Below are 10671 nucleotides of genomic sequence, written 5' to 3' on the forward strand. Positions count from 1 at the left end.
CCGTCATGACGAATGAGTCGAGCGACACTGCTCTCGTGTCAGTCCACTAAGACTTGCACAGAACTGGTTTACTCATGCAAAATGAATACCTGCTCAGAAAATAGAGTGAAATACTTGTGCTTACCTGTGGTCATTAAGAAATTTGAAAAACTTCGCATAATGGAAATCCCGGTGCACGAACACCACACAACCACACAAGACATGCGATGCCGCGATTTAGCCATCTTCGTCTAATGCTTTGTTGGCCCGGTTTTCTGTGTCTTCCGTTCCTTGCACGCATGATCAAGCTTATCTGTCTTATCTTTCCCATCTTCATACTTGACACGACAGCCGAAGCAGGTAACCGAGCGCCATCCGACTTGTGATATCGCTGAGCGAGTGGCAAGGGTGAGCGGAGGCAAGCTCGACGGACGAAGACAACCACTTCCCGCGCTTCGCCCGATTTAAATTTGCAAAAAGAGAAATACAAAAAAAAATAACTTAGGATGTCCGGCAACCGCTAGGAGCACGCATGTTCCTTGAAATCGAATCTAGCACTTGCCTTCCGAGGGCTGGTACCGTTGAGATCTCCCGTTATTATCTACGCACTGACACGTCAAGCAAAAGCAATTTACGATGTCAACAACAGCATATACTGGCCGTACAGATCCGCCAAAACGCATTAGGTGGGAATAGCCTGCGCAAAGCTTGTTTCTATGCCTAAAGGGAACAAAAGAAGCATGCGTTCCGGGCGCGCATATCTACAGAACAAAATGAGTGCACAAAATTACAGTCCCAAGTGCGCCGTTACGGTTTCCCGGCTTCGAAATCCCCGCCCCTCTTTGGCTCCGCTATGCTTATCAGTGCGTTTCCCTGATGCCGCGACCATCACATAGCGTGAAGCCCTGTATCGAGCTGCCTCCACTAGTAAAGCTGTGTATCCGTGGCATTTCCCTTGAGAGCGCTTGAGTAGCGGCGCTCCAGCGCCGCTACTCAAGCGCTTCATGATGCATAATTGATGCATAATTATTGCTTCATGATGAAAAATATGCTCGTTGTAAGTACACGCGACTACGGCTACTATGCAGCTGGTACAATTCCTCTAGATTTCCTGTTTTTTTTTTTTTTACCTTGTTCCAAGTTAATTGGGACACCTGGTATCTGCATACTACAGTGTATATATATATATATATATATATATATATACATATATATAAGAGAGAGAGAGAGAGTATATAAGTGTAGGAGTATATAATAAGGCAAACCGGGCATTGTCTCAACTACAGATTGAAAGAGCATTCCACGTCTCTGAAGGCTCAGAGTAATGGGGCACACCTGCCAGTGCACTGCAGGCAGTGCGATTGCTCTGCCTTCTTCGGTGATGCCAAGGTGATTAGCAGAGTCAGGGCCAGGCTGGATAGGGAGATACTTGAGGCTGGACGGATAAGAGCTTCAGTCCAGATTTGTGCCTTAGTCTACCCTCAGTTTATTTAACAGGGAAGGAATTAACCTAACTGACAAGCTGATGGTGTTCGGTGTACAACCTTCGACCTTCTAGCAGACAAATGAATTACTGGACTGTAATATAGATGATAGTATTCATGTGACGTCACGCCGCCATATCTCAGCGCGCTGGTACCCAAAGATGGTGACTACGATGACGTCAGTGCAACGTATTATCACGCGCAAACTGTTTTTCTTTTTTCACGGCCATTGTTTTTCACCGGTTTATCATTGTTATCGCTCTGACGTTGGACGGAAGACGCGCTTTTTGTTGCTGTCATGCTGTCATGTTCCTTGCTTACGCCCCTTGTCGACCTGCTGGTACCACAATATGGCGTCCGCGATGACATCCGTGCAACCTATGTATATCTATCACACAGCACTTGCGCATGTACCATCTGACATCAGTGCTTTTTGCATGTCGGTCGCTGTGTTGCGGAGTGGTAATTCGCGAGCTTGCCTTACTATGGCCGTATTGGAGCACTTTTTACTATTCTTTACACAGTGAAAACGCACACTATTTCTGTCATTAAATAAACATTCTCAGAGCCATTAGCGTGTCCAACTTGCTTGTTCGAGTTGTTCGAGCTTGGCCCAATTTATTTTAAATGCAGCCGCGGCGTAGCTACTGAAGCAATACAAATGGTGCACGGCTTCCTCGCTAGAAGTGAAACTCAAGCTTCAAACGAGCAACGTCTTATCTTACCTCCAGATAATCTCGGTGTTTAGTAGCTTGCGCAGCGCGGCCGTTACTTTGCGCTTTGCACACTTTGGGTGTAGGAAAGCTCCTATAGCGCATCGTTCTCAGCCGGCTACAACCATTCCTGGAGGACTCGGGAAAACTTCCATAAACGATGATAGGATTCCGTCCACACCTCTCAACTCAAGACATCCTACTTCAGCTGAGGTGATTGTATCAGCGACACGCAACTGCCCCACTGCTATCCTCGCCTTAGATCTTAAAGGGGCGTTCGATAACGTCAAGCATACAGCATTCTTACAGAGACTAAACACGCTGGGCTGTGGGGCCAGGACGTATTACTATATCAGAGATTTCTTCTCAGATAGAAAAGCTATCCTGAAGGTCAGGGATCAAGCCACAAACCCTTTCCTACTCGGTGGGCGCGGCACACCACAGGGCGCAGTGTTATCCCCCCGCCTTTTCAATATAGCCCTAATAGGCTTTCCGCCGCTCCTCGATAGCATCCCGGGGATCCAGCATGGCCTATGTGCCGACGACATTACCATCTGGTCATCCACAGGGTCCATCGGGGCAATGGAGAGCCGCTTGCAGGAAGCGGCAGACGCGGTGAGCGAGTATGCTAAGTCATGCAGCCTCAGCTGCGCCCCCCAAAAGTCGGAGCTACTCCTGGTCTCACCGCGAAAGAAGCACGCATCCGACTCGCCCGCCATCAACATACAACTAGAGGGACACACCATCGTTCAGTCTCAGAGCGTAAAGATATTGGGAATTGTTTTCCAGTCGGATCGCACCAACACAAAATTAATGAACAAGCTTAAAAATACAACAGCCCCAGGTCACCCACATGATACGGCGAATAACAACCAAAGCGAGGTGTTTATTCTCTCTCTCTCTCGCACACTTTCTCAAAAAGCACAGCGCCACATGTGGGCTTCGAGGCTATATCTGCCACGCGCTCGCGTCTTCCCTTTCACAAATATGACGGCTGTAAAGTGCTGCGCATCGAGACAAGCATATATTTGCCATTGCGCTTGGACCCTTTCTGCACTATCACCAGGATCGGCCCCATGTTTGTTGACGGAGAACAAAAATACAAGAAACCCTAGCAATTAACAGCTTCGCTACAAAAACAACTTGCCGCCGCGGGGAGCTTAATCTATACCCTCCGCATCTACCAATTGAACTACCGCGGCGGCTGTTACTTAGGTACTTAGGTAGGTAGATGAGGGTAATGCAGCAATGAAATTACCCTGCTTTTGCCTTGATATCAGTGGATGGCGTTATCAATGATTATGGTGATGATTACATTAAAGCCTTTGGCACATACCCACTCACGGGGATTGGCCAAGTCAATACCAGCGCTATTGGAAGAAGAAGGAAAAGAAGAAGAGGCCTCCGTGTCCCTGCCGTTCCGCCCACGTCACAACGTAGCACTATTCCCGAACGTAGAAGGCTGTAGGTATGGCAACGGCGCGGCTCGTGTTGACGGCTCTCTGCTTTTCGATGCTCGTTGCGCCGGCCGTCCAGGAATGCAAAGAGGAGTACAGGAGCCGGCGGCCCACTCACACGGCCTGCAGGCCTCCCAACGAGAACTGCACCATCTCAAACAGGACGGTCACGGCGCAGGATCGCCGCCTGATCCTCGAGACTCACAACCACTATCGCAGCACGGTGGCCCTGGGAAACCTGTCGGGCTTCCCTCCCGCCGCCGACATGAGGGAGCTCGAGTGGGACGAGGAGCTGGCGTCCGTGGCGCAGGCAAAGGCCGAGCAGTGCACCGACCCGAACGGTGACGCCGACCACGACCGGATGGCCGACCGATTCACCACCCGGTTCAACCGCACCGGACAGAACCTCGCCTGGAAGGGCAGGAACTTCCCGTTCAAGTCAGTTGTTCTTGCTCTCTCAATTAACCTGTTAAACGGTAAAATGAGTAGTGCGTAGTAAAATGAGTAGTAAAATGAGTAGTTTAAAGTAAATCTTCTGCAGGGCCTTCCACGCTCACCTACTTTGATTCTGAAGTCAACTATAGTAGGATACAACTAAAAGAAAACAGCAGTTGGCAACAAAGGCACACGGACCGCGCGGGGTTGGGTTATTCCGCCAGCCAATGGCAGAAGCAAACAAAATCGTCGTCATGCGACCTTTTGAAAATGGCGTCGTACTTGAGACGACTGTACTTGCCGTACTTGTACGTTCTACTTTAATAGATCAGTGAAAGCGCATAACATTACGCGCTTATAATTTTATTTTTGTGGTTACCGTCTCATTTAGCTAGTAACAGGCAAATTTTGAAGTACGAACTATTTGCAGCCTCGCGGAGGAACAGTGGCTGGTGGTTATGAGGGCGCGGGCGGAGCTTCACTGCAGACTTAAATTGTATCCCACTACAGCATGCGATTTCTCTATCTCCGCAGATCCAGGGACTGGGCGGGTCGCATCAAGAGCTGGTTCGCCGAGTACGTCGACTACCCGCCGGCGAACGTGAGCCGATACATGGCCGGTCCCCGAACGACGGTATACCACTTCACCCAGGTCGTGTGGGCCAAGACCGGCTACGTCGGTTGCGGCTTCATCGAGTACGGCAGCGTACTGCCGACCAACTACACGAACATGCAGTTCTTCGTGTGCAACTACGCCGTGTCGGGAAACACGAGGAACAAGCCCCTGTACCGCGCTGGCAAGACGTGCTCCGCTTGCCCCAAGGGTACCACGTGCGTCGTGGCCACGGGACTCTGCTCCAGGACCATCCCTACGACGCCGAGTGAAAAAGATGGCGGCCATGACGTCACGACGAGAGCGCCCGGAACCTCGGTGCCCGGAACCACGGTGCCCGGAACCACGGTGCCCGGAACCACGGTGCCCGGAACCACGGTGCCCGGAACCACGGTGCCCGGAACCACGGTGCCCGAAACCACGGTGCCCGGAAACCACGGTGCCCGGAACTACAAAGAAGCAACAGGGCGGCCCACACCCGGAAGCATATGGCGGCCCTGATGAAACGGCTGGCGGGAAAAACGAGAAGAATAAGAATGGCACGTCCAAAGGAAATCGCGCCAGATATTCCGGCCTGTACCAAGTGATAGTCGCCATGATTGCACTATTAGTCCTTTTCATTTTGTTATTTATTTTAGTCACATCATGTAGAGCAACGGAAGTGCGCGATAAAACGGCCCCGTCGGATAGTTCGCGGTCCACGACGGATTTCAATAGAAGTGAGACCTGATTAAAGATGTGCATTCAAAGCTGTGATGCCTTATGAGACGAAAAGAGCGTATATATTACAACGAAGGTACACATTGGTATAGTACGACACGTTAACCAAGGAGACATACGAAAATGAAACACAGACCAACATGTGATGGAGCTAAGGGCATGGTGAAGACGACGACGAAGGTGGGGACGAAGACTAATAACAAAGCACAACCAATGCTTTTTACAACTATACTCGTCTATGCCACGCTGTTACATCCATCATGAATCGTAGGGAACTTACCCAAATTACATTTTTATATAGCTTATTCTACAGTAATGCAATAGTACATGTGAAGTAACTTGAACACATGTTGCGCCACAAACGCGTTTCCTGAAAATCAAGCTTGTTCTTGTTTGTGTTTGCGTGTGTTAAAAACTGGACATGAAGTTCTCACAACCTTGTTCAGCACTTCACTCAATATAGGGATGCGATTAATTCTGCAAGCCACTGTCTACCACCCTTTAAAACACGTACTTTTCCGTGAGGAAGACGCCAACATCAACAAAATGCTGCGCTGCGGTTTTTTTTTTTTTTTCTGTAAGAATATTTCACCTAAATCTGAAAACAGGGCGCCGGATGGGGCAGATATGTTTTTTTTTTTACGGCAAGCAGCAAGGTTACATATGTTCTGTCTGCGTTTAACAAGACCTACTGATGGAAAAATATATGCGCAAAAATACATACGAGAGACACCTGTGGTTTGCAGAACGAGAAAAATAATTGTTCTCCAAAGGAACCGGAAAATAACGTAGTAGAATGAAAGTAGACACTGCGGCCGCAATGCACGCGCAATCACCACGCGGTATAAAAAAAACAAAAGCGTTTATTCTGAAGACATAAACACACGTCATATGTAATTAGGTAAACCATTTGAGCGGTCCGATCGCAAATACCAGCGCGCGAAGTAGTACGAACGACCCCGCCCAAGCAGCATCGCCAGCAGTTTCCAACATGTGACCATGGGACGTATTCTGCGATGATCGCCTCGGCAATACTATCGCCTTCGCATGACGTATGTTCAACCAGCCAATCGGCTCATCCGATTTTGCTCAACCAGCCAATCAGCGCGCGCCTGACCGATATTGTCGCCGAGGCAATACTATCGCCGAAAGTGATCGTCGGAGAATACGTCCACATGATGCAGCCCAATGCACTTCGATCGCAGCGCCGCCAGAGTAGTTTTCGTCGTCGAGCGCCTCACTGCAAAGCGTGCGCTGCCCAGGCCGCTCGTTCCACTCAACGTTTAGAGGAAGCTTTAGCTTGAGGTCTCCTATCTAAATGTGCATGGGAAAGGAGAAATCATTTTTTTACAATAGCGATTATATGGACACTCTAGGCGAAATTTCGTCGTCGTCGTCGTCGCCGTGAGGTTCCGTATAAAGTCCACGGGCGATAAAATCGCCGCCGCGCGCCATATGCTCTATGTGCGAGTGAAAGCATGCGACGGCGAGCCGGCAATCGCTGCTCGCACACACAACGGCGGGAAGCGGGAAGGAAGCGCAGCCTTCCAGTCGCGCACAACGCTCCAGAGGGAGGGTAGGTAGTTGGAGAAGCCGTTCCTTACTGCGGGTGCGCGCTCCCGCCGCGCCGGAAGTCTCCGGGGAGAGAGTGCGCAGGTAGTGGGGCCACTCTTCACTGCGGCCGCGCGCTCCCGCCAGTAGAACGGGGGCGTATTCTGCGCCGCGAGTGCCCACCCGCGCGGCTGTATCTTGAAAGCCATCTGCGTCGTGGACGCAGCCTGCTGTGCGCTGTGTTTTCGCGGCTAATATCGCGTTGATGCTAGCGCCGGCACGAAGCTCAATAGGTGACCCGCAAAAGAGCGAGGGATTCTGGGACGCGCCGTCTGCTGGCTGTTTCCGGTTCGAGGCAGCGCAGGCCGCCGCCACAACTTCGCGGTTGAAGCCTGTTGATGCGCTTGTAGTTCGGCTTTGTTACACTCGAAGATTACCCGGTTGCAGGTGCCTAGCATAACCATGGTTCAGCCATTGGCTGCTCAGATTCAAGCGTTAAAGGTAAATGCATGTCACTACTGCCTTGCAGCATCCATTGCTGAGTCAGCTGGGCACAAGCATCAGCAGAGGCATGGCTGACACTTCCAAAACTGTAACAATGCAGAGACCATCAGTGAACAAAAACAAATTGAACGAACAGTGCCACTTGTCAGGCGGCGATGAGCTCTGTAAGGGCCGACACGGAATAATTCCCCAAGATATTTCTTTCTATAACATAGACTCAAGCAACCACAACTATTTCAGTACTCGCACGCACACATAGACGCATTATGAAACATGGTTTTACAGCGCAAATTTAAACGGGACACAACGAGATACATACATAATACTCGTAACCAAGTAGCCCACCTTAGGTCCTTGAACACAGATAGAGGTTGCGAAGTAGTATTATGTCGGCAATACGGCCATTGTTGACAAGAAAGCGAAAATTTCCAACTACGTACCACTTCAAATGAGCCTCGAGTTTCGATCGAGAAATGCCGTTGACAGCGCGCAACCCCCCCCCCCCCCCTTCATTTCCAAGTATTTTCAGCACTTCATTTTCTAATTACGCTAGCTGCGCCGTTACCGACGATATCGGTTGCAGCAACGATCACAGAGCAGCATTTACCAGACCGCTGTAGCCATCGCCTCAGCACCCGACTTTCTAAGTAATGCTTCTATACGCTTGATAAATTATCGAATAAAGATAATTTTTCATCTGTCTCTCTGACCCGCAGGCAGAGCAGTCAGTGACGGGGCGTCCAAGCAGCGGCAAATATCGTAGAGCTAAACCCGTCAGAAACAAAAAGGCTGCCGAAACGAAACCCAAAGTTCGTTTACGAATAAAAGCATGTTCTTACCTTTCTTGCCTTGTCATCGTCGCACCCAAAGTGAAATTAAACCTGAAAATCAGCTACATAAATGGTACGACATTGCTGCATGGTGGACAAAACGAACAGAAAGCTTCGCACGATTGACAGTTGAAACCGTGCAGAAAAACAAGTGCGCCGGTCATGCCGCGGATACCGACGCGTCGTCCGTCGAACCGGAAGCTGCCAGCAGACGGCGCGCCCCACAATTCCCTGCGATTGCTCGTTTTTCCGGTCACTTATTCGCTCGATGCTGCGCTGACTCACTCTATCATTTTGATAGCCAGTTTCCGCGGTCATCGAGTGATATGCATTCATGTTTGCGTGTGTGCGCGTGACACCATGCTTGTTTATTTAGTTAGTATGTCTATGTTTACAAGTTTATACGGCTGATAGAACTACTATCCGTACTTTGTATAGCTGTCCACTAATTTGCTATCGCAATCGATGCTTCGCCTTTCGGGTGAAACTGCGACACTTTTCACGGCAACCACTGCACCACATTTAGGTGAGATTTGTTGCACTTGAAAGAAAAAGTTAAAATCTAGTGACTGTTCGTTGCGAATTTTCGATTGACGTCATCAATTTTTAATAAAAATTGACAACAAGCGCAAGTTTTCAGGAAACAAAACTATCAAGTTTACAACACTAACTCAGCCATCAAAAATGATAGCAGAATTCTGTAAATTGCCCCTACTAGTAAGTTAAAGCGGACAAAATTGATGAAATATACATGGCTCTCAAACAGACCACTAATTTGTGAGTAGAACATTTGCAAAACCCTTGTAAACAACGTAACAAATTCACATAAGATATAAATTGACACATCTCATTTGTCCGCTTTGGATGCCCTAATGGCTACAGTTTACAAAACTGCGATATCTGTTCTATAGGTGCAGAGCTACGAATTTTTAAACTTCGTGATTCTCTTTTTCAAACTTCCCAATTTTTGAAAACTTCATGTAAGAAATTCAAGCCCTAAATCAAAATTACGCTCCCAATAGTTACTAGAATTTAACTTTCTCTCTCAAAAGCAACAAATTTCATTAAAATCGGCCGAGTGGTTATCTCAGAAAAGCCTTTCTGCGTTTTACACGTATTTGAATAGGCGGCATCGGAGTTAGGCCCGAGCAAAAGCTTCCTCTTACTCATGGGTCGAAAACTCCAATGACCGGCGTTATGGAAACATTGACTGTCCGGCTTTATGGCACCAAATGTATGGTGCCACCATTGATGGTCGGACCCACCTCCATTGGGCGTAGTCTAACCGACGAACTTTGGTGTTAGCTAAGGCAAAGTTAATTAAAGCACTCGCACCCACGACCTTTGGCGGGACCAAAATTCAATGGCACCAAAATTGATGGTGCCACCATTGATGGTCGAAGCCGCGACCATTGGAGCTAGTCGAAACCATGACCTTTGGTGTCAAGACGAAGTTGATTAGGGCACAGTTAATTAAGATATAGTTCATTAAGGCACTAGAACTCACGGACTTTCGTGGGAGAAAACATGTAATAGGAAGTAACAACGTATTCGAATGAGAATGTCAAGTAATTTAATTAATGTTTCGCGAGCGCGCACGCTTTCGCCTTCATCCTCTTTAGTGTATGCTAAACTGACCTGTCAACTTTTTTCTAGTTACTCCAGCGCAGATTTACTGATCACTGACGTGCGCTCCTGCAGTCAAAAGCTGCCCACCATCTGCAAAGCGCTCGCCATCTGGCGCAAGATTTACAAACCCACCCTTCTGGTCGACGCGTGCCATCTGGCGGGAGAAGAGTGAATGTCGCCCACTGAGTTAGAGCGGGAAAATTCGGTCCTAAACCGAGTCATCGACTGGCCACTTACGTCACGCCAAACACGGGCCATTTCCGCAGTCTATTCACACGGTTTGCTAATCTTGAAAGAGAAAAGCATTCCAGAATTTGTCAGCGGCATCGACAATAGAAGAGAGGCGGCAGGGTGGGATTGCGAGAAAAGGGGAGTGTTGGGGAGAACAACACCGAAAAAAAATTGTTTCCTATGTAAATTACATTGCGTTCTATCTCATTCGTACACGACCCTATTTTTTCCGCCTATTATTGTGAAAGGTTACGGCTTAGTGTAAGCACAATTGCCATCATTTCATTTCAATCTTGTTTCTTTTACGATGTCACGTATTACAATTTCAGAATTCCCGGTGGCGTTTAAATGAATCGCGCAGTGGTGATGTCTTTCGTCGTAGGCTTCAATGGGCACTTGCACTTACTTTTATCGCATCCAGTATAAGAATTTCCGAGGCCTTCCGAAACGGCCATTCTTACACCTGTCATTGAAACCGACAACGACTTACGCAGGAACCCTTCGTGGTAATCTAAAGGCAACTAA

General features: G+C 48.6%; 1 protein-coding gene across 1 annotated transcript; it reads left to right on the forward strand.

Annotated features, from left to right (window-relative positions):
• Positions 1-3629: 3629 nt before the first annotated feature.
• LOC119432763 (CRISP/Allergen/PR-1) lies at positions 3630-5353 on the forward strand. The gene is made up of 2 exons (XM_037699920.2): positions 3630-4071; positions 4603-5353. Exons 1-2 carry the CDS (start codon positions 3647-3649, stop codon positions 5180-5182), a joined length of 1005 nt encoding a protein of 334 aa, XP_037555848.1. The 5' UTR covers positions 3630-3646; the 3' UTR covers positions 5183-5353.
• Positions 5354-10671: the final 5318 nt, after the last annotated feature.

The sequence above is a fragment of the Dermacentor silvarum genome, chromosome 11 (genome assembly GCF_013339745.2).
Source record: "Dermacentor silvarum isolate Dsil-2018 chromosome 11, BIME_Dsil_1.4, whole genome shotgun sequence".
Classification (NCBI taxonomy): domain Eukaryota; kingdom Metazoa; phylum Arthropoda; class Arachnida; order Ixodida; family Ixodidae; genus Dermacentor; species Dermacentor silvarum.